The 27,500-nt window shown below is 41.6% G+C and overlaps 2 protein-coding genes across 2 annotated transcripts in view; one reads left to right on the plus strand and one right to left on the minus strand.

Annotated features, from left to right (window-relative positions):
• Nucleotides 1–27,500, minus strand: part of LOC147009702 (zinc finger BED domain-containing protein 5-like) — a 154,204-nt gene that overhangs the window by 62,157 nt on the left and 64,547 nt on the right. Inside the window, exon 2 of the mRNA XM_085863367.1 lies at nucleotides 27,000–27,107. Coding sequence (XP_085719493.1) covers nucleotides 27,000–27,107 — 108 coding nt within the window. The remainder of the gene's footprint in view (nucleotides 1–26,999; nucleotides 27,108–27,500) is intronic.
• On the plus strand, nucleotides 16,934–18,722 carry LOC147009703 (transcription factor SOX-14-like). Its single transcript, XM_085862519.1, has one exon. It carries the CDS (start codon nucleotides 17,384–17,386, stop codon nucleotides 18,035–18,037), a length of 654 nt encoding a protein of 217 aa, XP_085718645.1. The 5' UTR covers nucleotides 16,934–17,383; the 3' UTR covers nucleotides 18,038–18,722.

Raw genomic sequence — 27,500 nt, forward strand, 5'->3', positions numbered from 1 at the left:
AGACAAAAATGAAAAAAAATTCAAGCTGCGTGGGGCTATGCAGGTGCCATTGGGCTAACCAAATACTGAAACCCGTCAGATTCGACAAAACCCCAAGGAGAAGATGCAAATTGAAATTGGCTACCCCCTAAAAACACATGTTTTTTGGGCGTGGCTCCGCCAATAATGGGTACAACATGCCCATTTTCAGGAAAACAACGAGATCATGATATAAACCTCCCACCAAAATTTCATCAGGATCGGATGAAAACCCATGAAGCTATGCTCGAGACAGACAGACACACAACAATAACGAATATAATGGTCACTTATATTTTTCGTGAACATATATATATATATATATATATATATATATATATATATATATATATATTCTCCATATCCAGTGCCATAGAAAGTCTACACCCCATTTCAAAATTTTCACCTTTTGTTGCCTTATAGCCTAGAATTATATTGCTTTAAATCAGACTTTTTCCACCTTTATTTACACATTGTACCCAACAACTTTAAAGTGAAAAACAATGTCTACAAATTTAAGAAAATTAATTAAAAATACAAAACTAGAATATCTTGGTTGGATAGGTGCACTCCCCCCCCCCCACCTTATCATAGCAATTGTAAATTAGCTCAGGTGTAACCAATCATCTTCAAAATCACACACTATGTTAATTGGCCTCCACCTTTGTTAAATTGCCGTGGTTCTGATTATCCAGACTAAAATCAGCTGTTCCTGTAGGTTTCCTCGACTGGTAGTGAATTTCACAGCAAAGACATAACCATGAACACCAAGGAGATTCCAAAAAAGCTCTGGGATAAAATTGTGGAAAGCCACAGATCAGGGGATGGGTATAAAAATATTTCAAAAGGCCTTAAATATCCCTTGGAGCACAGTCAAGATAATCATGAAGAAGTGGAAAGCGTACTGGACAGAACACCAGTACTGACGATCCATTCTTCAATCACAAAGTTGCTGACATTCTTCCCATCAAGACCGGTCCATTCTCTATGGAGGAACTGTAGAAATGCCTGAGAAAGCTCAAACGATCCAAGACTCCTGGCCCCGACAACATTCCAGCTGTTGTCTGGAAGAGCCCACTTTTTCATCAAGAGCTGCAAGACCTTTGCAACAAAAACTATAGAGGCAACAAACCAGCGACCTTCTCCAAATTTGCCATCATTCCACTGCCTAATAAAAGGCAACCTCTCTCTTCCATCGAATTAGAGGAAAAACGTTGTCACTTCTAGCCTCAAAAATCTACAATTCTATGCTGCTTAATAGGATTACCACTCATCTCGATCCTATTGTCTGACGCAACCAGAATGGTTTCCGGAAAGGCAGATTTAAAACACCTCAGATTCTTGCCTTAAGGAGGATCATAGAAGAACTAGAGATCTCAAAGCAGAAAACAAACTTAGTATTTGTGGATTTCTCTAAGGCTTTTGACAGCATCAACAGGAAGGTCATGCTTCAAATTATTTTGAACTATGGCATCCGAGAAGAAACAGTGCAAGCAATTGCCATAATGTACAACAACCCCTCAAGCTATGTTCAACGTATGGATGACCCAACCAAGGAGTTTTTCACAACAGCAGGCATCTTCCAAGGGGACACCCTTGCTCCTTATCTTTTTGTTATAGTTGTGGATTACATTCTCAGGCAGTCAGTAGAGACCATGAAAGAGAAAGGAATTGACATCAAGCCAAAAAGATCAAATCGTGACAGAGATAAGCATCTCACAGACCTTGACTATGCAGATGACATCGCCTTCACAGTGACACTTTTGAAGGATGCTCAAGACCTTCTAATTTTTGTTGAGGATGCTTCAGCTCAGGTCGGTCTGTTTCTAAATGCCAAGAAAACAGAATACATGAAAGTAAATGAGGATGCTGATCATCTACCAATCTTCTCCAAGGATGGATCACAACTAAATGAAGTCAAAGACTTTAAGTACTGTGGGTCTTATGTAGCTGACTCCAAGAGGGGACTTCATATCTCGCAAAGGTCAAGCCTGGAGTGCATGTAACAGGCTGTAGCATTCCTGGAAGTCTAACATTTCAAGATCTACCAAACTTGCATTATTTAGAGCTCACGTAGAGAATATACTCTGTTATGGATCAGAGACATGAACCATGAAGAAGGCCCTGCAGGGCCGGCTTGATGGCACATATACTCGGCTTCTTATGAGAGTTCAGAACATCAGATGGCAGGAACACAGAACAAAAGCAGAGATCTACGGAGACATACCACCCATTTCTACCATTGTAGCTCATCGCAGAACACGTTTTGCTGGTCACTGTTTCCGCGCCAAAGACCAAATTATATCTGACGTGATCTGCTTGAGATTGCCTTGCCCAACCAAAGAAAGAAGGCCACCGAACTACATCAACTGCGTAGCAAGGGATATCCAGAATGACATAGCGGACTTGCAGACACTGATGATGGACAAAGACTCATGGCGCGATATTGCGAACTCTATCTCGGATGCGTCCGCTGAGTAGTAGTAGTAGGAAAACGTATGGTACCACCAAGATCCTGCCTAGATCAGGCCGTCCCTGCAAACTGGATGACCAAGCAAGGAGGAGACTGATCAGAGAGGCCACCAAGAAGCCAATGGCAACTTTGAAAGAGCTGCATGCCATGATGGCAAAGACTGGTTACTGTGTGCATGTTACAACAATATCCCAAGGACTCCACAATTCTGACCTGGATGGTAGGGTGGCAAGAAGGAAGCCATTACTCAAAAAATCCCACATTGGATCCCATTTGAGGTATGCAAAAAACCACTCCAGAGGTTCGGAATCCATGTGGCAAAAAGTTTTGTGGTCTGACAAAACCAAAATGGAACTTTTTGGCCTAAATGCAAAACGTTATGTTTTGTGCAAACCCAACACAGCACATCACCCAAAGAACACAATCTCTACTTTGAAACATGGTGGTGACAGAATTATGTTACGGGGATGGTTCTCATTAGCAGGGACTGGGGCACTTGTCAGGATAGAAAGGAAAATGGATGGAGCAAAATACAGAAAAATCCTACAGGAAAATCGACTACTCTCTGCAAGAACGTTGAAATTGGGACAGAAGTTTAACTTTCAGCATGAGTTCCACGAGACTCGAAGCACACAGCCAAAGCTACATTGGGGTTGGTAAGGAACAAAAATATAAATGTCCTTGAGTGGCCCAGTCAGAACCCGGACCTAAATCCAATCAAAAATCTGTGAAATGATTTGAAGATTGCTGTCCATCAATGCTCGCTCCTCATGCAACTTGAATGAGCTTGAACAGTTTTGTCCAGAAGAATGGGAAAATATTGCACAATCAAGGTGTGCAAAGTTGGTAGAGACCTATCCCAACAGATTCACAGCTGTAATTGCTCTCAAAGGTGCTTCCACCAAATATAAACCAGGGGGTCGACACTTATCCAACAAAGATATTCCAGTTTTGTATTTTTAATTAATTTGTTGAAATTTGCGGAATTTGTTTTTCCCTTGGAAGTTGTGGGTTATGATTTGTGAATAAAGGTGGAAAATGTCTGATTTAAAGCAATTTCATTCCAGGTAATTACTCCTAATTACTTCCTTGATACGTCCTGTGAAAGTGCTCAGGGTAATTAGCACGTGCAGTGTGTTAACAAATTTTTGTAGCTGGTGACGTAATGCTTGATACGCCGGGTGTAAATGGATATGTCTATTAATTGAAATCATTCGAATACCATGCCTCTTGCAGCTGTCTGGACGTTGACTTGTTCGCTTGTCCGATCATCTCAGCCTCAGTGAACATGAATTGATGGTCTTGTCCGATGCTGTGCATTACGACCTAGGAGACGTATTTTGGCTTCTGTGATGATCGGACCAGTGCACAGGATCAAAGCAACGGCTTTAATAATTGAATAATCCCAGAATGGAAAATGACAAAGAGTTCCGGTAATGCCAGATCTCCAAGATCTCGAAGCAACACCCACAACATCCTTCCCCTCCAATGCACATATGAATCACCATTTAAATGGATATAATCCCAGAAGCATGAAAACTACAACAAACAAAAGATAATAACATCAGCATCCAAATTAGCTGTGGAAATCAATCATCAATCATCACATAGTCTTTGAAACGCTCTGGACATCGAGTGATGCGAGAAGAGCGTCGGGAGTGTGGTGAAGTACAGTGCGTTGGAGTGTGCTGCTGTGTTTCTGGTGGGAAAGACTATGGTAGTGAAACGGTCTCCTCTTGTTGAAATTCCTCCAGTGGTGTAGCATCGGGTGAAGGAGCTTCATCCATGCTGCGGAGATGCCTATGGCTTTGCCGGTTCACATTCCCCTCTGGAGTGGTGATGACGTAGGCACGTGGTGTTTGGTGTTTAGCCGTAATGACTGCTGGTTCCCAGGTCTTGTTACGCTGTACATGAACGCTGTGCCCCAGTAATAATGGCATTAGCTCTTTAGCACCCTGGTTATAGAAATGTTTAGCACGTTGCTGTTGCTGCACCAACAAATGCTGAACATCAACTGGAACTTGTGGTTCTTGTGGTTCCAGAGCCCGGTCACTACACGGCAATTGATCTCTGAGCCTTCTGCTCATCAGCGGCTGTGCTGGAGAGTATTGAAGACCTGCCAGCTGTGTGTTCCGGAAGAATAGTAACATCAAATTGGTATCGTGGCCACCCTCGACAGCTTTTTTGAGCCCCTGCTTGATAGTCTGGACTGCGTGCTCAGATTGTCCATAAGATTGAGGATATGTAGGGCTGGAGGTCATAACATTCCTGGGCGAATTTCCTGAGCTCAGGACTGGCAAATAGCATGTTGTCCATAAATAATTCCTTGGGCATGCCATGTCTAGCGAACACGGACTTCAGAGCTTCAATGACGTGCTTTGCAGTGAGTTCACAAATGTTTATGACCTCACGATACTTAGAGAAATAATCCTCAATCAGGAGGAAATGCTTTCCGGCAAAGTAGAAAATGTCCGCTCCCACTTTCTGCCATGGCCTCAGGTGGCAAAAGTGGCTCTTTAATGTTAGCTGGTCTGGAGTTGGCACACATTGAACACTTGGCAACCAGACTTTGTATGTCCGAGTTAATACTTGGCCAAAAGACCACTTGCCGTGCCCTGGCTTTACATTTCTCTTGCCCAAAATGGCCGTCATGTGTTTGCCGCAGAATGTCAGAGTGGTGTGTGGCAGGAATTACCAAACGCTCACCAACAAAAACCATGCCATTTGCCATGTGCAGCTCATCCCTGAGATGCCAGAAAGGTCTGATGGACACGGGAAGGTTGGTCTGGTGCATTAGCCAGCCATTCAGAATGTAGCCGGCCAGTAATTGTAAGTCGTCGTCATCCGCAGTGGCATCATGCAACAGGTCCAGCTTGTTCTGGCTGACTTGCAGATGCATCATTAGCTGATGCACCCTCAACTGCATGTCCTCGAAAATGGTGTCATACATCAGGACTGAGCCACTTGGTGCCCTTGACAAAGTTTCTGGAATGTACAGCAGCTTCCCAGGAACGTATTTTACAAACACGTCATAACGCATAAGTCGAAGTAGCATCAACTGAAGCCTTGGTGAAGCTCTGAACAATGGTTTCTTGACAATTGTCACTAGATGTTGATGGTCGGTCTGCACCTCAGTCTTGTATCCATAGACATAGTGGTGAAACCTCTTCAAGGCAAATATCACCCTTAACATGTGTTTCTCAATTTGGGCATAATACTGTTACGTTTGAGGGGGGGGTATGCATTCAAAGGGTAATTAGGATGTTTAATTAGGTATGCCATGCTGTTCGAGTTTACCAGGATCTCGATGTAATAAGTAGCAATTCAGTGGTGATAAGTTGTCTAGTAAATGTTCATTTCTTCAAGGGGGGAAATGATAATTGTCACGTAATTAGATAGGGACACGGGATAGGGTAAGTGCGTCTGCGTAAACCCCTTTTTGGTATTCTCTGGAGACTGGCCGTGACGTCACAGGACAGTGCAGCGGATGGCTCCGCCCCGTGATCACGATTGGCAGAAGGCGACGGCGGTGGGCCAATAAACGGCTCGATTGGAAGTGACGAGGACAGGAGGATAAAAAGGTTCTGTTCGGGGTCGAAAAGGAAGAGGAAGAAGATCACAACCAAAAGATCGTGTTTTTTTTGGTGGGGAGGCTGTTGCGCGGGGAGCATCCTTGTTGTTGTGCTGATTCGATCGTGTTCTTGATCGTGTCTTGGAGCCTTTCTGAGCCTCGTGCCTCACCTTGGTTGGCTCTGGGGTTCTGCTGACTCGGAGTACGGGGTCGAACGGCGGGCGGACCTGCCTCCCTCTCCTGCTCGCAACTTGGCGCCAGAACTGGTTCCCTGGCGGCTGTGAGCGGACTTGGGCCAAGACCAGGAGGTCGACAGCACCACGGTTTCTCCTGCCCCCCTGACGAGAGCAAGGCCAGCTCGTCCGACGCCAATCCAGGGACAGTTGCGTCCACACCACGGTCCAGCCTGACCACCAGAAATAGCTACGTTTTGTGTGTGTGTGTGTGTGTGTGTGTGTGTGTGTGTGTGTGTGTGTGTGTGCTTGGCACCTTAGAGGGATTGAGAACTGTATATTCATTGGAATTGTCTGTGTTTTTCCCCACGCCCGATCCCACACCATCCCGTCGAATCGCCCCGGATCCCTCTTCTTGCCGAGTCTTGTTATTTCTGGTTAATAGTAAAAACAAATAAACATCATCAACTCAGTGAAAAGTGACTCGTGCCACCTTCCTCGTCCCGTTTGCGGTAGAGCGATTAGAACCGCCATGTTTGGGTTATAAATAAATAAACCGCCTCCATCGTTTCAGCTCATTCTACGTTGGCGGGACTGTTCAAGTCCCGTGGACGTCACAATACTCTGCAGCAGTGGACAGTGAACATGAAGTATATGTGACTGGCCGGCCATCCTGCAGCAGACAGGATCCTAAGCCGGTTGATGATGGGTCAGCTTGCACAACAGATGGTCTTGATGGATCAAAGAAGTTGAGCACCGGCACAGACGATATGCCTTGTTTTAGCTAATGAAGGCTGCTGCCTGTTCTGGCTGCCATTGCCAATGTGAATCTTACTTCAGCAAATGCCAAAGCGGGGTTGTGATTACCGACATGTCAGGAATGAAATGCGATAAGTAGTTGATCACACCCAGCGCACGCTGTAACTCAGCCTTGCTTGTGGGCGTTGGTATATCCGCGATTGCTTGGACCTTTTCTGGGTCTACCTTTAAGCCATCAGCAGAGACAACGTGTCCCATAAACCTGACCTCTGATACCTTCCATTGTATCTTCTGGCGGTTCAATTTCATTCCACTAGCTCTGGCCTGGTCAAGGAGTTTCCTTACACTCTCATCGTGCTGAGCTTCATCAATGCCTGCGACGATCATATCATCAGCAATAAAGTGTACACCTTCAATATCTCCAAACGTACACTCATTCCTATTATGCAGCACCTCACTTGCGGAACAAAGGCCAAATTGAATCTGTTAAAACAATAACGCACAAATGGGGTATTGAAAGTACACTTCAAAGCGCTATCCGAATCAAGCACCACTTGCCAGAACGAATCTTTCTGGTCAAAGATTGAGAAAAACTTTTTACCTCCTCATTGGCTGATTACATCATCAGTGGTTGGCATCTGGTGATGCTAATGTTTTATTGCAGTATTTAGCTTAAGGGGGTCGAAGCACAACCTCAAAGACTTTTTTTTCGATGATAATCAAATTATGTACCCAATCTGTAAGAGCATCAACCCAGGATATTACGCCCCGAGCCACCATGTCAGAGAGTTTCTCTTTGAGGCGCGCATGTAAACTGTGGGGTCCTCTCTATGGAGACTCTATAACTGGAGAAACTCCATCTTTTAATTGGATGTGGTACAGGTGAACAAATCTGCCCAAATCTACAAACACATCTGTGTAATCAAGCATGACTTCACTTAGCTTGAGTGGTGTGCGGTGAGGACAAACAGAACATGCACTAACATAGGCCTTATTAGCACCTAGTTGAAGAAGATCCAGGGCAACACTTGCTTTTAACCCCAGAATCAGAGGTGCTGAGGTGTCAACAATGTATAACTCAAAATTCCCCTCTTTGTTGCCTGTTTGCAAAGTAAGTCAGTCTTGCCTTTATGAGTCACCTTTGTGGTCCATATCCAGTCAAAGCCACAGAAGATTCCTGGACCTCTGGCTTCGTCAGGAACTTGTTGAAAAGGGACAAAGGAATAACACATCTGTGCACCAGTATCCAGTTTGACCTTCATTTTAGCTGCTTCTATTGATATGCATCCATAGAAGTTCTCACCGGGTGCTACCGAATCAAGGCCATCAATGCACAGTCGATCTATTTTGTTGACCGAATTGCCCATCTCTTGTGTGTCCATGTGAAGAGTGTGGACAGACTGCCTGGGTTTGGCTCTACATGCTCTTTGAAAAGGACCCTTCCATCCACATTTGTTACTTTCTCTGCCAATGGCAGGGCAGTCATGGTCCCTTCCCCACTGGTGTCCACATCTAGGGCAAACACCCTGTTGATCCATAGCACGATTGGCATTATCACAGGATTCCCTACCACGAGCATTGTGGCGAGTAAACACCGTGTCATTATCGCAAGCACCACGTTCTACAAACCTTACGGCTTTTCCGTGCAGCTCATTTACCTCCAGCGGCATCTTGCACATTAACTGTATTTGTGTGCGGCTTGCCTCGGCGGCTCGACAGATAGCCACAGCTTTGGCAAGGTCCAGGTTCTTTTCACGTAAAAGATGCTCTTTGATCCGCAGATTGGACATTCCGAAAACAATGTTATCCCGAATCATGTTATCCACCTTGACAAACTCACATGATCTGGCCAATGTTCGTAGATCCATCAGGTAATGGCTAAATGACTGCCCATCCTGCTGGTTGGTCTCCGAGAAAAGGTGCTGTTCATACACCAGGTTCTTCCGAGGGTTGCAGTAATCAATGAACTGTTATTAATCACCTTTGACAGTGCCTTACTGTCTGACACGGGGTCAAACACAAACGTGTTGTAAACCTCAATTGCCTCCGCTCCAGGACAGTGAAGCAAAATGGTGACTTTCTGACTCTCTGCTGCAGAGGCTTGCCCTGACACCTCCAAAAACAGCTCAAATTGCTGGGACCAATGGTGCCAGTTCTCACTGAGATTCATGGCATCCAAAGAGAGGTATGGTGGTGGCTTGAACAGTTCCATAGTTATGTGAAATCAATCTTTACAGCCACTGCTGCCACCATGTAATGATCGGACCAGCACACAGGATCAAAGCAACGGCCTTAATAATTAAACAAGGAAAAGAGCAATCAGAGATTGCAAACCCTTGCCAGGACTTCTTTTGAGTGGTGTATTTTTATAGGTTTTATAGTAAATCCAATATGGCTGCCAAACCATGAGACCTATGATGTCATGTGTGACCCTTTTGTTCCTCATGGACAGGCGGTCATACATGTAAAGTTTCGCCTCGATCTTTTCAGCCATTTCAGAGGAGGTTTTTGAAGGTTTTCAAAAAAAAAATAACAATATGGCTGCCGAATCACGTGACCGATGAGATCATTATTTTTTTTTTTCTGTGGACCATTTTATCCCAAGATGACCCTCAAAATTTTCATTCTGATCGGATATGACGTTCTACATCTGAAATGATGTCACAACGAGGGCTCTTATGATGTAATAAAAATCACTTATTCCCCATGAGGACGACTTGCTATGTGCCAAGTTTCAATTTTTTCCTTGGTGCGGTTTCAGAGATACAGAGGTCCAATGTTTTTTCGTTTTTCCAATATGGCTGCCACAACATGTGACCTATGACGTCATAATCACTAAAACATTCTACATGAGTAGTCGCTCCAATGGTGAAAATTTCATCTCAATCAGACAAGCAGTTGTGGAGAAAAACACGAAAGTTCTGTGCAGACAAACAAACAGACAAACGGACCCAAACGCAATACCCTCTCTGAATCCTTGCGAGGGTAATAATCCCAGAAGGGAAAATGACAAGGAGTTCCCGTAAAGCTAGAACTGCATGTTCTCGTAGCAACACCGACAACAGCTTCCATTTTTTGGAAGCCAAAAAAGAAGAAAGGAACTTTCTACGAAAGTTGTTCCGTTCAAATGGTTGCCCGAACAGTATTGTAAACAAGTGCATACGGAGGAGGGCAAACGGCGAGTCTACACAACCCAAACCAAAGTTCTGGTGTGCCCTTCCATGCATGACTAACGTATCAAAAGCTTCCGCTCGCCTGTTTGTCCCGTTTGAAGATGGCATCGCACATAGACCTGAAGCTCCCATTAAATGCAAGATCATGCAACCAATAGACTGATTGAATCAGGACAAATCATCTGTCATTAATAAGATAAATTTCAACAACGGCACAACATAAAATAACGCATTGGTAACGGACACAGAACGTTTCGTTGTGTTATAGATAACTTATACCAACGAATGCTGAACCTGTTGTCGGCCTACACAACCGATGTCCAACGATAGTCTAACTTAGGCATAGCGCGTTGCACGCATCGCCGACGATGTCGTGACGTAGCCTATTAAAAGGCTGACGCACAACGATTCGAATCATAACTGCCGTAGAAATGGAAGTGTCAACATCGCGGTCACACCTTGGCGATCTTGCCAGCGTATGCCGACAGAAGAAAAATGTGTCTAAAACGTTGGGGCACATCAAATACGGTATGAGTAAGTTTGGTATACGTGAGTAGAACGCTAAAGTACGCTATCATACGTCGTAGTAAGCAGAGTAGGTCAAGAAATTTTAAACATGTTCAAAATTTTACGACGTACTCGGCGTATGACACACGTTCCGCATGCGATGGGGATAAGTTTTACACACGATATGTGGACGCTTACACACGTCCACAAAGGCTACTTATAAGCTACTCATAAGTCGAAACACGTTGCGGTAATGTCTTTTTTACGCGAAACTTATTTCTAACTTATGTTTGACGTGCTTTGAACCAATTCTTTACGTAGTCCCAACACACATCGACGTATGTAGACGTATTCCAATGACGTCTTCCGGTCGACAAAAAAAAATAAATGAACGTGTTTCTAGCTTACAACTGCCATATAAAGACGTGTTCCCAGCGGTTTTGGGAATTGGTATATAAAAATGCTGCTCATAAAAGGGGAACCCAACAGTGTTTTCGAGTCCTTTTTGAGTCGATGTCCATGTCAGCAGTAACAGTATCAGTATCAGTATCAGTATTAGTAGTAGTTTGTTCATGTTGGCAGTAGTAGGTGAGTGTGAGGGGGAGGGTGTGGGTTATGATGGATCCTCCTTGCGTTTAACGATTTAACGATTTAAATGATAAACTCAACTATTGAAATGGCTGCATCTCCACTATTGAAAGTAGACGCTTGCACTCAACAATTGGATTTTTTTACACTCAACGACTTTTAAACGGTACCACTCAGCTAGTTTCATTGTTTACAATGAACGATTTAAATTGCTGTCACTCGCCTTTGTTTTTTGACGCTGGGGTTTGGAAATTTGAAGCGTTTCTTCTGAACGTGTTAAAACGCTCAAACTCGACTATTTTAAATAGACGCTGCCGATGGACAATTGGAATCATAGCCAAGCTAGACATCGAAGTGTGAACATCCTCGTCATGCCGAAGAAAAGTTTGAAGAATGCTGCAAATAAGTGTCCTGGCCGTGGCCGTGGACGCTGACGCAAGGACGATCCATTATACCGACGTCTTTCAGCCGATGAGTAACTTAAAAGTAACGTCTGTCGACGTGTGGGCAACGATCGCGTAACGTGCCAACAACACGTTAATCATAGGTTACAAATAAGTTTCGGTTACGCTAAACATTACCTCGGCGTGTCTCAACTTATGATTAACTTACAAGTAGCATGTGTTGACGTCTGTCAACGATCGCAGACCGTGCATACAACTTGTGGCCAGCGTAGCATGAACGTGTGAGTCATACGCCGGCATACGTTGTAAAATTTCAAGCATGAAAAAATTTGAGGACAACCAAAAAGTACAACGTTTAAAGCCAGCGTACAACGACGTATGGCAGTGTTTTTCAGCGTGCTCTCAATGTTATCAAAACTTACCCATAACGTATTCAACGTGTGCCAGCGTTTTAGAAAAAAAATTCAAAAATCGGCATACGTTGGCTAAAACGTCAAGGTGTGACTGGGCCTTTAGCAACTGCAGCTGTTCTGCGGCAATGGAAGTAAATTACGCCTTGAAAGTTGATGTAAACAAATCCTACAGGTGTCCCAACTTTTGTTGATTAGTTACACACCCTCTATCTGTATAAAAGCAGTGTTGGAACAGACTGTGTTGCTACACCCTCTGAAGCATTATTTGGACAATATTGCATTGCAGGAAGTAGTATATTGCTATCATAATGGCGAGAAAAAGACAATTGACAAAGGAAGACAGACAGACCATAATAACCCTTAAAAGTGTAGGTCTTTCCTTGAAAGAAATTGCAAAGAAGCCAAGGTGTCAGTGAGTACAGTTTCCTACACCATTAAAAGACACTTGGAAACTGGAGGAAACACTGACAGGAAGAAGTCTGGCAGACCCAAAGCCACAACACGATCAGAAGACAAGTTTCTGAGAGTCAACAGCTTGCGTGATAGGTGGCTCACAGGACAGCAGCTTCAAGCACAGCTTAACACTGATCAAAGTAAGGAATCTCAGTTTCAACTGTGAAGAGAAGACTTCGAGCTGCAGGTTTGACAGGTCGAGTGGCAGCAAGAAAGGCATTGCTGAGATGGCAAAATAAGAAAAAGAGGCTTCCCTGGGCCATGAAACACCGCCAGTGGACTACTGAAAACTGGAAGAAGGTCTTCTGGACCGATGAATCAAAATTTGAAATCTTCCGTTCATCACGCAGGGTTTTTGTATGCCGTCGAATAGGCGAAAGGATGGTTCCTCAGTGTGTGACACCAACTATCAAGCATGGAGGAGGAAACGTGATGATCTGGGGCTCTTTTACTGGATCCAGAGTCGGCGACTTGCACAGAGTGACTGGCAGCCTGAACCAAAAGGGCCACCACAACATTTTGCAGCGCCATGCAATACCCTCTGATCTACGCCTAGTTGTTCTGGGGTTTATCCTGCAGCAAGATAATGACCAAAAACATACCTCTAGGCTATGTCAGAACGACCTTAGAAGAAAAGAACAAGACGGTAGGCTTCAAAATCATGGAATGGCCAACACCGTCTCCAGACCTAAACCCCTTCGAGCTGGTTTGGAATGAACTGGACAGAAGGGTGAAAGCAAAGCAACCAACAAGTGCAACACTTTTGTGGGAACTTCTGCAACAGTGTTAGGAAGAACTTTCCGAACAATATTTGATTTCCATTGTACAAAGAATGCCATGAGTGTGTTCGGCTGTTATATCTGCAAAAGGTGGCTACTTTGATGAGTCAAAAATTTAGATTAAATTTTGTTCAACAAAAGGATTCCATGATTTCTTTTTTATCTGCAATTGTTTATTTGTTCTATGCTTTAACTTCAGAGTACATTGAAACATTAAATTTCAGTAAAAACTGGGAAAATGGGGGTGTTCTAAAACTTATGACCGGTAGTGTATATATGTATGTGTGTGTATATATATATATCTCGGCACGCAACGTCCTCATGTTTTGTGAAGGATGTACGATGGGATTATATGACGTCATTAAGCAAATACAGATCAGTGGCATGTTCCTTGAGCAAGCAGCTTGCTATCGCTTGCCAAGCCAGCCATTCCTTATCAACTGTTTCGTTGGAGTGCTTGCTTGCATGCTTAAGCCACTTGACGAGCGCTCTCCTCTCTGATTGTAATGGAACCCCCAGTACAAACAAAGAAGACAGCCACCTCCAGCCACATGTTGGGTGATTGGAGTATTTTTAATCAGGTACAAGCATTCCTTATTATATATCATACATCCATATCCACACATATTTGCAGTTTTCAGGATTAACTCATTGGTGGATTCACAAAACATTAGATTGTACTTTGTGTGTTGATCTAAAAATGGCTCCAACAATTTTTGGGGGGAAATAACAATTTTTGGGGGAAATCCCTGGTTTTCGGTTCTGCGTTCGAGATGATCAGTGAATAATTGGCTTAAATGGACTGATTGGTGTTTTCCACTTTTATTTGTTCAATAACTCGATTGTTTTGCATTGTCAGCTCACTATCACACAAATGTTAACCTTTTAAGTGAACAACCTTGACCCTCGTTTAATTTTTAACATTTATTTTCTCTCTTCTTGTGGGTATAATAGGATGCACGGACATGCTCGGCGTCGTTGGCTCGGGATTTCATTACCAATCGTTCTGCTGGTTGCATCATCATGGAGGGACGGTTGTGCGGCCGATGCGATGCACATTTTAGTGCGAATGTGGAGTGGGACAACGGTACCGACTTGGCCCAAGTCTTTCACGAACCGACTGGCCAGGGCTGACGTTCGACAGGTTTGGGCAGGAATTTGGAATTTGTTCATAGCTCGCCTACTCTTCGCGAGTGAAACCGTGGGATCTTTAACACCCACCAACTAATACCAGTAGATAGGGACGGCACACACATTGATGAATCACCCTGCCTGCGAAACACCAGGTTGACAGTTTATAACTGGGTCGGGATTCAAACCCAGGCTAGACAGTTTAGAGGTGAGTGTGTGTACCTCCAGCCCATCCTTCCAGCCCCAGTTCATAACCGAATAAAATACCTAAATGTGTTCGGTATTATCTTGGTATATCTCTCAATACTTGTTTTGATCTCTTTATTACACATACTATGCTGCAGTAAAGTGAAGAGACGCTCTGTTGCGTTTACATTTCTTGTGATGCTACAACCACCGGTGTCGGAGTGGCTACCTGTCCAGGATTGTAACCCGAGCTAAAGAAACCGCTTCGGCAGAACTGATGATCTGTATAAATCATGGTTCTTGACCTGATCTGATATAACCACTGAGAGCTACATTTCAAAATTCATGACTTAATTATACTGAGCAGTGTAAATGTGGCATGAGAATGTTTGTGAGTGTTAACATGAGTTCCCTTACAAAGAACTTCCATGCAGGAATAGGGTAGTAGGCCCATCAAAGGCTGCGCAGCTGCGCTGTAATATTGCCAACCTATCGTTGTTTGTCCGTGCTCTGTCCTTTTGAAATGCTGAACATGGAGCAAGGAAGCAGTACATACCATTTAAAAAAAAAAGTCATTGGTGTGATTTGGCTATGGTTCGAACCACCGACCTCCCAGACTCAGAGCAGACACTCTAACCGTTACACGACCATGTCTCTTGGCAGCCCATTCATTAAATTTCAGTTAGAACTACTCATTTATTTTCTGATGACGTATCATATATTTGATTCATGATTAAGAGGCGAATTTGTTCCTGAGGGTTGTAACTTACTAAGGACCGACTTACTACGCGAGCACACACGGATTTCTTGTCTAATTCTTTTCGAATAAGCACCATATGAGATTCATTTCTTTTGACACGGACGTGAGTCTTGAAATTTCAAAACTTGTTTAAAACTGTTTTAAAAAAGGACTTTGTCGAAAATTATCTAATTTTATACGAGTAATCGAGTGGAAATTTCTTATCACCATCGCATGCCACGCAGACGCTCGTTGTGTGCACCAAAGGCGTAAATAGAATGATAAACTTGAGCGTAAAGAACGAGTGAACACTAGCGTTATTGCAAGCCATACGATTGAAACGTTTCGGGTGATCACAAGTTAGATGAGAAAAATATAAACACTCATTTATGGTTTTCTCAAGTATTTGCAATTACATGAATGTGAGTTACCGTTAAGTCTGAATATTCACAAGCTTTCGTTTATTCACCTGTTTTACATCGGATTGCATGCAATACCGTAAGATGCTGAGGTTTTGGTATATCTCTATCTCTATCTCTATCTCTATCTCTATCTCTATCTCTATCTCTATCTCTATCTCTATCTCTATCTCTATCTCTATCTCTATCTCTATCTCTATCTCTATCTCTCTCTCTCTCTCTCTCTCTCTCTCTCTCTCTCTCTCTCTCTCTCTCTCTCTCTCTCTCTCTCTCTCTCTCTCTCTCTCTCTCTCTCTCTCTCTTTCTCTCTCTCTCCCATAACCCCGTTCCAGGCTCCTCACCAGGCTGGAGATTGTGATGGACAATTTTCTGCTTTGCTCGATCGTAGCCGTCGTCAGCGCAAGAACCGGGAATTTGACCAGGGTGCTGGCGATAAGTCGTCTACTCTTTGTCGAAAAAATTCCTGGGATCTTGATCGTCCATGAACTCATGCTTGCAGTTGGGTCCCCTGCTTTACATCCATCAGATGTATGATGCACTCATTGATGTAACGCCATTTTAGTCGTTCGTGGAGATTGGCAGAGAGATCACAGTCATGGAACCCTGTCAGGAGAAGAGATCGCCAACGGCAAGTTTTCAAACACCAGGTGGATTCAACTTGTCAAGAAAAACGATCTCTCATGATGAAAACTCAAAGCCTGCGAAAGCTATAAAGCTGTTCCCCATAGTTCCCATTTTTTGTTCGTGAATAGTCCTGTCAAAGCATTATCATCCCCCCAAGTTGAACCAGAGGGAAGAGATAAGGGTGGACAAAACCAAAATAAATAGATAAACATACCCTTCTCCAAACGACCGCCCTTACCTCTTCCAAAAAAAATCACACTATTTTATTGCCATTTTCACAGTAGCCCAGTAGTCATTTTGTGGATGTACAAAGATGCAAATATTGTTAGAATTTCTGCTTGTATGTCCATGGAACACATTCCCCCACATCATGCCTCTTCCCTCCCTCCACATCCTCACCTCTCTGAGTCTTCATTCCATCCCGCCCCCTTACATTACTCCAAATCTCTCCTCTTTCCCGCCCCAACCACCCCAACCTCGTACTTAATCCCACTCCCTGTTTGGCTGGATGCCAATGTGCGCATGCGCATCAGTGCCAGCATACCCCTCTAGAGTTCTCTCATCACACAACGGCACAGAGTCGGGTGTCCTGGGCTCTGTTGCAACCTCCCCTATGTAGCCATCTCCGCCTCCAACTTCCTACAGTGGCTTCCGCCCCTAATCGGGGTCTGCTGCTCACTCCAGCGACCATGGTACGCCGAGAGTTAATACAAGTTTAGCGCACGACGAACAGCGAGAGTGAGGAGGGAGTTTGAGAGTGAGGGAGGGACGAACAGCACCGACGATGCGATCGTGGGGCCATACGATAGCCAGGCAGCGGCACGAAGGGGGCCCAGACTGAACCAGGAGGGTTGTCCATCGAGCAGTTGGGACGCGCGGAGAGCTCACAGTGACGCGGATCCGACTGGGTCTCTCTCCACCCCTCCCTCAAACCCCAACCCTCCTCCTCCTCCTCCACAGGGTGTTTTGCACCATGTCGGCCAAAGCAGCTGAGACGCACATCAAGCGGCCCATGAATGCCTTCATGGTTTGGTCCAAGGGCGAGCGGCGCAAGCTGGCACAGGAGAACCCAAAGATGCACAACTCTGAGATCAGCAAACGCCTGGGGGCTGAGTGGAAACTGCTCAGCGACGCTGAGAAAAGGCCCTTCATTGACGAGGCAAAAAGACTCCGTGCTCAACACCTCAAGGAACACCCGGACTACAAGTATCGTCCGCGCCGCAAACCCAAGAGCATGCTGGCGCTCAAGAAAGACCGACTGCTCTTTCCCTTTCCTTATTTCTCTCCTGATGCAGAGCCTGGGAGGATCATGACCATGCAGGGCCCACCACCGGCTTTCGAACCTCTGACCTCGCCGGACAAGCTGCGTGCTTTCCTGCCTCCATACCCACTCCTTCAGAGGGGCTTCCCCGAATTGCCGCACCCGGCATTGTCCACGGCAGTGTCATCCTCCTTCCCCTACTCACCTTTCGCGTCACAGGCTCCTGGGGGCAGTCCCGGCTACCTGTTTCCCTATAGCTGGGCGCCTGCTGGCTCCGGACTTGCCCCGAACCCTCATCTCGCCTATTTCCTTTTACCGCACGGCATCTCCAAGCCCAGTCTGGAACCGCCACTGCCATACCCATGAAATAGTGTACTTTATCCTCTCGCTCACGACAAACCCCGTGGTAAATACCACCCCCCCATCCCCCTTTTCCCTAGCTACTGCTCTTCTCATCCCAAAAGGGATCGCACTGGACGTGATCCAGGTAACAACGCGGAATGTTAGCCATTGCCGGTCCGATCACTTGCTTTGCGACCGCGCATCAACAGATATCCAGAGACGGACAAACGGCGAGGCAAAGTAAGACAAAGTCGAGAGCACGAGGCTTTGTTCTCTCATTGTCTTTCTCGCGCCAGTGCTCACAAAGAGCGGATTAAACGAACTGAATCAACGCGCCGAGTGCTGAGTCCCCGCGCTCTGTGCTCCAGCGATTTGACTCCATTCGTTGCTAATCCCTTTGGATTCGAACTCGCTGGCAAGAAGGAGACAAGGGTTAGACGGCGAGGGATAGACAGACACACAAGCAGACTTGTATCAATGGTAAAGAGATCTGACTCAGCGTATCCTCCGATTACTTATGGAGGTTTTTTTCATGATATACCCAGTTAGTAAAACCGGCTTCATGCACGAAGTCCTTTACGTAATGTTCGAGAGTTAATTTAATTGCCTCTGTTTTGTTTCTTACCAATGGTGTACGCTATAGGTAAGGATAACTCTTATGTTCATATTTGAGCAAACATGAATAAAATTTAAATGGCCACATTTCTAAACTCCAGATCGTTTTGATCCTTCATTTTATATTCATTCGCCGAATTATGACACTTGATTTTATTTTTCTTTCTCATTGTATTACTGATTTTGTTGGGATTACCTAATATTATTTGTATTTGTGCTTTTTTTTGGTTCTGTGCAGCCGGACGTACAGGTCTCTCTGCAATGTGCACGCTGTCGTAACATCCAGCCGGGTTGGGTCGGGTCGCCTAAACCACACGATTTTTATTTTTATTTTGGCTTTGTGTGTTTATGATGTGGGAGCTGTTGATCTCGTGGCTCGAGCCTCGTCGCGCGAAACCCGAGCGTGAGAAGTGAAAAAGTGGAATTTGGCAGGCGTGACAGGTTGTCACGATGGTGTCTCATTTACCCTAGATTTACTACTGCACTTTCTAAATCATTGGCGCCATAAACACAGAGAACGTGGCATCAAACGAGCGCAAATAGTCGAGGTGTCACAGCAAATGATGTTTTTACGACTGCGTTGGAGAGACTTGTTGCGGCATGAGTAAGGCCTCCAGCTAGAAATATCACTCCAGTGATTACAAAATGTCACATCAGCAAACTGCTTAGCCTTTTCTTTTGACTTTAAGGAAACTGAACAAACTGGGAGAAAGAGTGACTTTGTGTGTGGATATATATATAAATATATTTGTCAATTAATCTTGAAACAAAACAAATGGGAATACGTTTGTCAATGAAGAGACAATCGATTGGGCATTGTTAGGAGCAATTTGCAATGACGGACATTAGACCCCCATTGGACTAAAATTTGAGCTTTGTTGGAGTTAGCGAAAACGATCGAAATTGCTAACTGTATAAAGTGGATTAACGCCGCACGCGAATCATGTAACACTGTCGATTATACTGCATCATCATGCACGTGGTGGGTTGAACGCGTCGGACACTGAGGGGCACGGCTTTGAGGTAGATTGAGGACAAGAGCCTCGGTAGTAACTGCAGACAGTCCGTGGTTTGTCCATCTCTGAGTCCGTGCATGATGCGTCACCGTAGTGTGTCTGTAGGATGGTGGCGGTAGTGGTAGCAGATGCTGGGAGGAGGAAGGGGGGGTTCCAGAATGGCAGGAGAGGGGGCCTGCTTACCGGTACTGAAAACATGATTCCAGCTTGTATGGTGCTCTTCTTACTACCTGTCTCGTCTGTTTGTTATCTTTTTTGCTTTCCCTCATTTTCTTTGAGAATGCGAGTCAGTTGGACGTAAGCTTACCGCAAAACCATTGTCGTTTTACTATACCTGGTTAAAAAGCAATGAGGTACTGAGGAAGTATGTGTATCCAAGCTTACAATCAGCATTCTTTGTGATGCTTGTTCTTGCTTCTTTCTGACATTATTGTGCGAGTAATATCATGACGCAACCCTTGAGGTTTAATCCAAATCGGTTGTGTGAGAAGACGACAAATCTCCCGTGCACGGGCATTAAAAATGCGGACTTACTAACATCTTCACTTCGTTTTCATGGAGAGGTTTATGCAAACACATGCTCTAATATAATGTAAAGTGAAGAAAGCCGAGCTTGCGTTATGTCTATGGCTGTGATTTATCGAAACAGAATAACAGAGAATGTGAAGAAATCAAGTGCAGTAAAATATAGTGTAATGCAGTGCACCTATAATGTCGAACAGTGAAAAAACATACAAATTATTTACAGCAGATGCAATATGCTAGAAATAAGTTTGAGGGATTCAACTTGAAAAGGGGCTTTTAAAAATAAGTAAATAATTTTATTTTTAAATTTGTAACTTGAAAATCAAGGGACGATCAGAGGTTTCATGTTATGAGATACGGAAGTCCAAGAAACCCCGACATTTTGTATTTTACAATATATAAGTAACCTGTGGCTTATCCTATGGTAAGAGTATTGTGAGTACAAATATATATATATATATATATATATATATATATATATATATATATATATATATATATATATATATATATACTTATCAGTTTAATTCGTAAAAATAATTATTTCATAAATAATATATATATATATATATATATATATATGTGTATATATATATATATATATATATATATATATATATATATATATATGTATATATATATATATATATATATATATATATATATATATATATATATATGTATATATATAGCATGTAAGTTCTAGAATCGGCTCTCCGTTACTCTGGGTGGGAGAGCCCATCTCGACCCACCTTCGGGTGGGCAATTTAAAGTGGTGATATTAACATAAAGTGATACTTTCTTCTGGAACACACTGTACACTTAAAAAAAAAATTGGGATATTTGATTATTACTGTAATATTTGATTATTATGATATGTAATATATGATTATTATGAATATTTGATTTGATATGTAATATTTGATTATTAGAACTGTAATATTTGTGATTTAAAACGCCAAGTGAATAATTTTGAAGTCTTCGTCACACACACACACACACACACACTCTCACACTCACACACACACACACACACACACACACACACACACACACACACACACACACACACACACACACACACACACACACACACACACACACAATATCCATGTGCATTCGCTCCAATATATATACTGTATATATGTTACAACATTAAATTTAACATAGTTAAGATGACCCACTTTATGATAAAAGGCACAGCCAAACAACAAATCAAACTAAACTCGACTCCACCAGTTTGTAACAATGAGGAAAGAGCAGACGTTTCCTTCGGTGATGTTTAATTCATGATCCAATAACTTCCTCAAGCCCAAAACTCATTCCACCACATATCCCTCTTTATATCTAATCCACAACTTGTTTCCAGCCACGTGCCGAAGCATTGGAGTTTTAGTGTGTCAAAGAGAAAGCCACGCCATCATCATTGGGGTTCTGTTCTTTCTTCACAAGGGATGTGATATGGTATTAAATATATGTGCACACAAGGAACTTTGTAAGCATGATCGATTGAGTCAGCAATTCCATAACCAGTGAAACAATAGACATTGCAACACAAAATAATCTGCAAATAAATGTGTCAATAATGGGAATGTGCAAAGGGGAAAGGATAAAAAAACTGGAAGTAGACAACACCAACGTGGCATGCATACACTGCCACAAAACTTGACCACACGACTCCACACCAAGGAGCCACTTTACCATGCAAGACAGGTAACCTCCACAACCCTCATCCTCCACAACACCACACACCCTCGTTCACAATCTGCACTGGCTAGGCTGTAACTCATGCAACCAACCTCCACACTACGGAGACAACCCAGAAAGGAGGACCTGGAAGTATGTGAGCAGGAAAATGGTTGGTTAACTGCTCATGTACATCCATATAACAACATCAATCATGCCAGTTATGAAGTAGGAAGGAGCAGAGCCCCAGTGATAATGGTTTGGCTTTACCCTGGCACCCTATAACGATTATGTTTCAGCACGTGACCAGAAATGAATGGCGAATCGGATATAAAAATGGCTGCGGGCAGCAACTGGTGTTTTGGGCTGAATGAAGTTTGTGCACCACAAATGAAATGTTGCTTGATGTTGGTCTGCTATTTCTAAGCATCAAATTTGTAAAGTGCTTTAGTTACATTTATTGGTTGGCCATGCCTTCTCCACTAAAAATAAAAATGCCAAAAAATGATAAATTATAAATATATATATATATATATATATATATATATATATATATATATATATATATATATGTATATACATATATGTATTATATATAATATATCTATAATATTATCGATATATTTATCAATATATATATATATATATATGAATATGAATATATATTATATACATATATATATATATATATATATATATATATATATATATATATATATGAATATGAATATATATTATATACATATTACATACATATGCATATTTCTTTTTATTTATTATATCTCCATATTTATAAATATATGTATTATTTATATTATAGAGAATATTATATAAATATATATATATATATATATATATATATATATATATATATATTATAATATACATCTTCTTCTTCTTCTTCTTTCAGCTGCTCCCTTTTGGGGTCGCCACAGCGGATCATCCATCATGATCCGCATAATGATTTGGCACAGGTTTTACGCCGGATGCCCTTCTTGACGCAACCCTGGTCACCTCTTACGACACAGGGATGTGGTACACCTATTCTAACCCGGGCATACACCGGGCCCAGTACACTGGTACTCACTTCACCGCCCTCGGAAGGATGACAGGCTGAGTCACCCTCCTGGTGTGTATTAATTCAAGCGGCCAATGGGGCTTGAACTCAGGACCTTTTGGATCCCAAGCCGCTACAAAAACCACGATGCCAACACCAGGCTATTTATTAAAATATACATATATATATATATATATATATATATATATATATATATATATATATATATATATATATATATATATATATATACTGCATAATATATAAATATATATGTATATATATACTCTAAATATTATATATATATATGTAAATATATATAATATATTATATATATATATATATATATATATATATATATATATATATATATATATATATATATATATATATATATATATATAAATATCTATTGATCTCGATATGACTAAAACTCTCAGCCCCGTTGGGCCACTGAATTAATACACCAGGGGGTTGACTCAGCCTGTCATCCTTCCGAGGTCGGCGAAATGAGTACCAGTGTACTGGGCCGGTGAATACCCTGGTTAAAATAGGTGTACCAGATCCCTGTGTCGCAAGAGGCGACCAGGGTTGCATCAGGAAGGGCATCCGGTGTAAAACATGTGCCAAATTACTATGCGGATCATATGGATGATCCGCTGTGGCGACCCCTAACGGGAGCAGCCGAAAGAAGAAGAAGAAGATTACTAAAACTCTCATCTTGTATATATGTATGTATGTATGAAGTCTTTGAAGAAGTATGTTCCTTAAATACAGCCAAAACGGTACACGATAGCACAGAAATTTTAGGGCCATCTTACTCACCATTCTCTTGCGGTGTGCAGTATAAAGTTTTGTTAAAATCGGGCAAAAAAAAAATTATTAAAAAATCAATTCCCTATTCAGTCAAGTATTCTTCGGGAGAATTTGATCAATGCAAACAACTTCAGCGATATAGTTCGCTGGAGCTATCTTTTTTTTTCTTGAAATGATTTATGTAAAAATCTCAAACATTTGGTATAGACAAAGAACAATTTCTTTTTAAGCATAAAATAAACATCGCCATTTTGATCTGATACTTCCATGTTCATCTATATATTACTAAAACTCTCATCTTGTGTGTGTGTATGTATGTATGTATGTATGTATATATGTATATGTATATATATATATACATATATATATATATATATATATATATATATATATATATATATATGTATGTTCCCGAAATACAGCCATAATGGTACACGACAGCGCAAAAAATTTTGGGCCACCTTACTCACCAGTCTCCTGCTGTGTGCAGTATCAATTTTTATTTCGTTAAAATCGGACAACAAAAAAAATTATTTAAAAAAATCAATTCTCGATTCAGTCAAGTACACTTCGGGAGAATTTGATTAATGCAAACAACCTCAGCGGTATAGTTTGCTGGAGCTATCTTTTTTTTTCTTCAAATGATTTATTTTAAAATCTCAAACATTTAGTATAGACAAAGAACGATTTATTTTTAAGCATAAAATAAACATCGCCATTTTGATCAATACTTCCGTGTTCATTAATAAATAAAATTGTGTTCAGAAGATTACGCATAATAATTTCTTCGACTTTCTTTTCTCCATTTTTTTCACATTGACCCACAATATCAAGTTTCTTTCAAATCGAGCAATGAAAAAAATTATTAAAAAATCAATTCCCGATTCAGTCAAGTACTCTTCGGGATTATTTGATCAATGCAAACAACCTCAGTGGTATAGTTTGCTGGAGCTATCTTTTTTTTTTGAAATGATTTTTTATCAACCGCTGTCACAACGGGAACCCAACGGGTTCACGGGTCGTCTGGTATGTATGTATGTATGTATGTGTGTATATATATATATATATATATATATATATATATATATATATATATATATATATATATATATATATATATATATATATATATATATATATATATATATATATATATATATATATATATATATATATATATATATATATATATATATATATATATATATATATATATATATATATATATATATATATATATATATATATATATATATATATATATATATATATATATATATATATATATATATATACATATATATACATATATATACATATATATATATATATATACATATATATATATATATATATATATATATATATATATACATATACATATACATATATATGTTGGTGAACAATTTTCCGTTTCTTTGGAGTCATTTCAGCAGATCCCTATGCAGGTTATGAGCTGCAAACACCTCATTGTCAGGATAGGTACATCACTTTCATGCTTTTGAGGACTTCTTTACTACCAGACAGAATAATATATGTATGTATATTATATATATATATATATATATATATATATATATATATATATATATATATATATATATATATATATATATATATATATATATATATATATACATATATACATATACATGTTGATGTCAAAGTTCATAGCGAAACAAAGAATAATAAAAAGGATGGGCCAGGTAAATGTATAGTTGTGAAGTGAATGCCCATTTATAAACTACCATAGAAATGCAAATTAAAAATCAAAAGTAACAGTTTTGTCAACATAAGTCATTGATGTTAACGTCGGTCATTGATCACTTCACGTTCACACACAAGCATTTGCACTACTTGTTACGATTGTCTTTCATTTATTTTTCAAACATCTTCATGCAAAATGTTTTCACGATGGTTTATCAATCATTCATTTCTTCCTCGCTGTAAACTATATTGTTTCCTGAGCATCTATTGTGTGGCTTCAATCAGTCGCCTTTCGATCAGTGACCAGATCTCAAAGAAAAAAGGGCTTTGAAACTATGAAGATTTATGCATTTAAATAATCTTTGAGGTTTAATATTTTGAAATATGTGGAAGATGGCTACTCGAGTTTGTTAACATCACATTATGTACATACAGACCACCTGCATCATGGGAATCGGCATCACAAATGAAATACATCAAAATACTGACAATATAGGACAAATGGAACCAATGGAAAGCAGGAAATGGGATGTGGTACACTTCAGTACACAACAGGACGATCCGGTAAAATACGGGACCGCGGATCACAGGGTTTTCAATCCACCATGAGGTTCTGCACCCGCAAGCTCAAAACCACATCGACACATGCACGTTTACGTGGGCCGAACATCTCGACTTGAAAAACCACTTGATTGGAGAGTTTTCGCAGGTAAATTAAATTGCATCTTCGACACACGTGCCCTCCCTCGACAGCATGCCGCATATTATCCTGAATGAATTCAATTGATCTGATGGCCCACTGTACACTTGTGGAATGTTAATACAATAAAGATGATTCTCGGTATTAATTTCTAAATTGCTGCAGAAAGAGTGGAAAACTCACTTAATATCCTTTACATTGTTCATTGACTTTTACGGTGTGGCACATGTACAGTTTATTACCCTTTCCTTGACAAGCGACCCTCCAGGCATTATAGCGGAGATGTTGGAGTGCACTCTCGCACCAAACACTCCCCCATTCGGAATTTTCATGCTCCCTTCCTCTATCCCTGATCCTTTCTGTGCATACGTGGACAATTCTATCTTTGTGTGGACAATTCTATCTTTGTGTGCATTGTTACATGTGACTTGTAGTGAATGCAATCCTCATCCACTGTGAGTTCTGCATGCACAAGTATTTTATGCTGTTAACAGTGTGTGTGTGTGTGTGTGTGTGTGTGTGTGTGTGTGTGTGTGTGTGTGTGTGTGTGTGTGTGTGTGTGTGTGTGTGTGTGTGACAAAACACACCAACATTTCTTAGCCTGCTATGCAATGGTTCACCAATATAATGGCAAGCTGTGCATGTCCGTTTGCTCAGTTCTCTGTTACATCCAACAGCAAAACTACCGTACAAGGATCAATTAACATTGATTTGCACTGTCGTCATGATTGCTATACATGATTGCTATACCCTTGTAATGACGCAGAATTTTCTGCAGAGCTTGCAGATAGAATTACCAGTGCTGGAAGAAAGTCCTCCAGCTTACCATCCTGCCCATGCATGGTGCCCACATTTATGTCTCACCTTGCATGAGAAACACCAGGGTGACAGTTTTTAACTTGGTCGAGGTTCGAACCCAGGCTCGATAGCTGAAAAGAGAGTGCGCACACCTCCAAGCTATCCTTCCAGGCCCTGTGTATGGAATTAGGGTTGTATTAATTATTTTAAAATTATATGACCACACAATCTCTAAAATGTAATGCACAGTGTGGTAACATATGTCCTGCCTGCCTGTGGAGGGCAGGTTGAATAGCTGAGAGGTACGCGCGCTCGCCCTGAGCTGCATAGCCTGGGTTTGAATCCTAACCCAGCTATAAGCTGTCACCCTGGTGTTTCACAGGCAGGGTGATTCATCATTGTGTGTGTCGTCCCTCGGATGGATGTTAAACTGCCAGGCATCCCATCTACTGGCATTAATTGGTGGCATCTACCACGGTGTTGTTCGTGATGAGTAAGTGAGTTATCACCGGCACCCTGAACAAGTTACAAATTTCTGCGCAAATCTGCTCCAATCAAATGTCAGGC

Source organism: Eptatretus burgeri, chromosome 17 (assembly GCF_056783735.1).
Source record: "Eptatretus burgeri isolate ZD-2024b chromosome 17, Ebu_testis_v1, whole genome shotgun sequence".
NCBI lineage: Eukaryota > Metazoa > Chordata > Myxini > Myxiniformes > Myxinidae > Eptatretus > Eptatretus burgeri.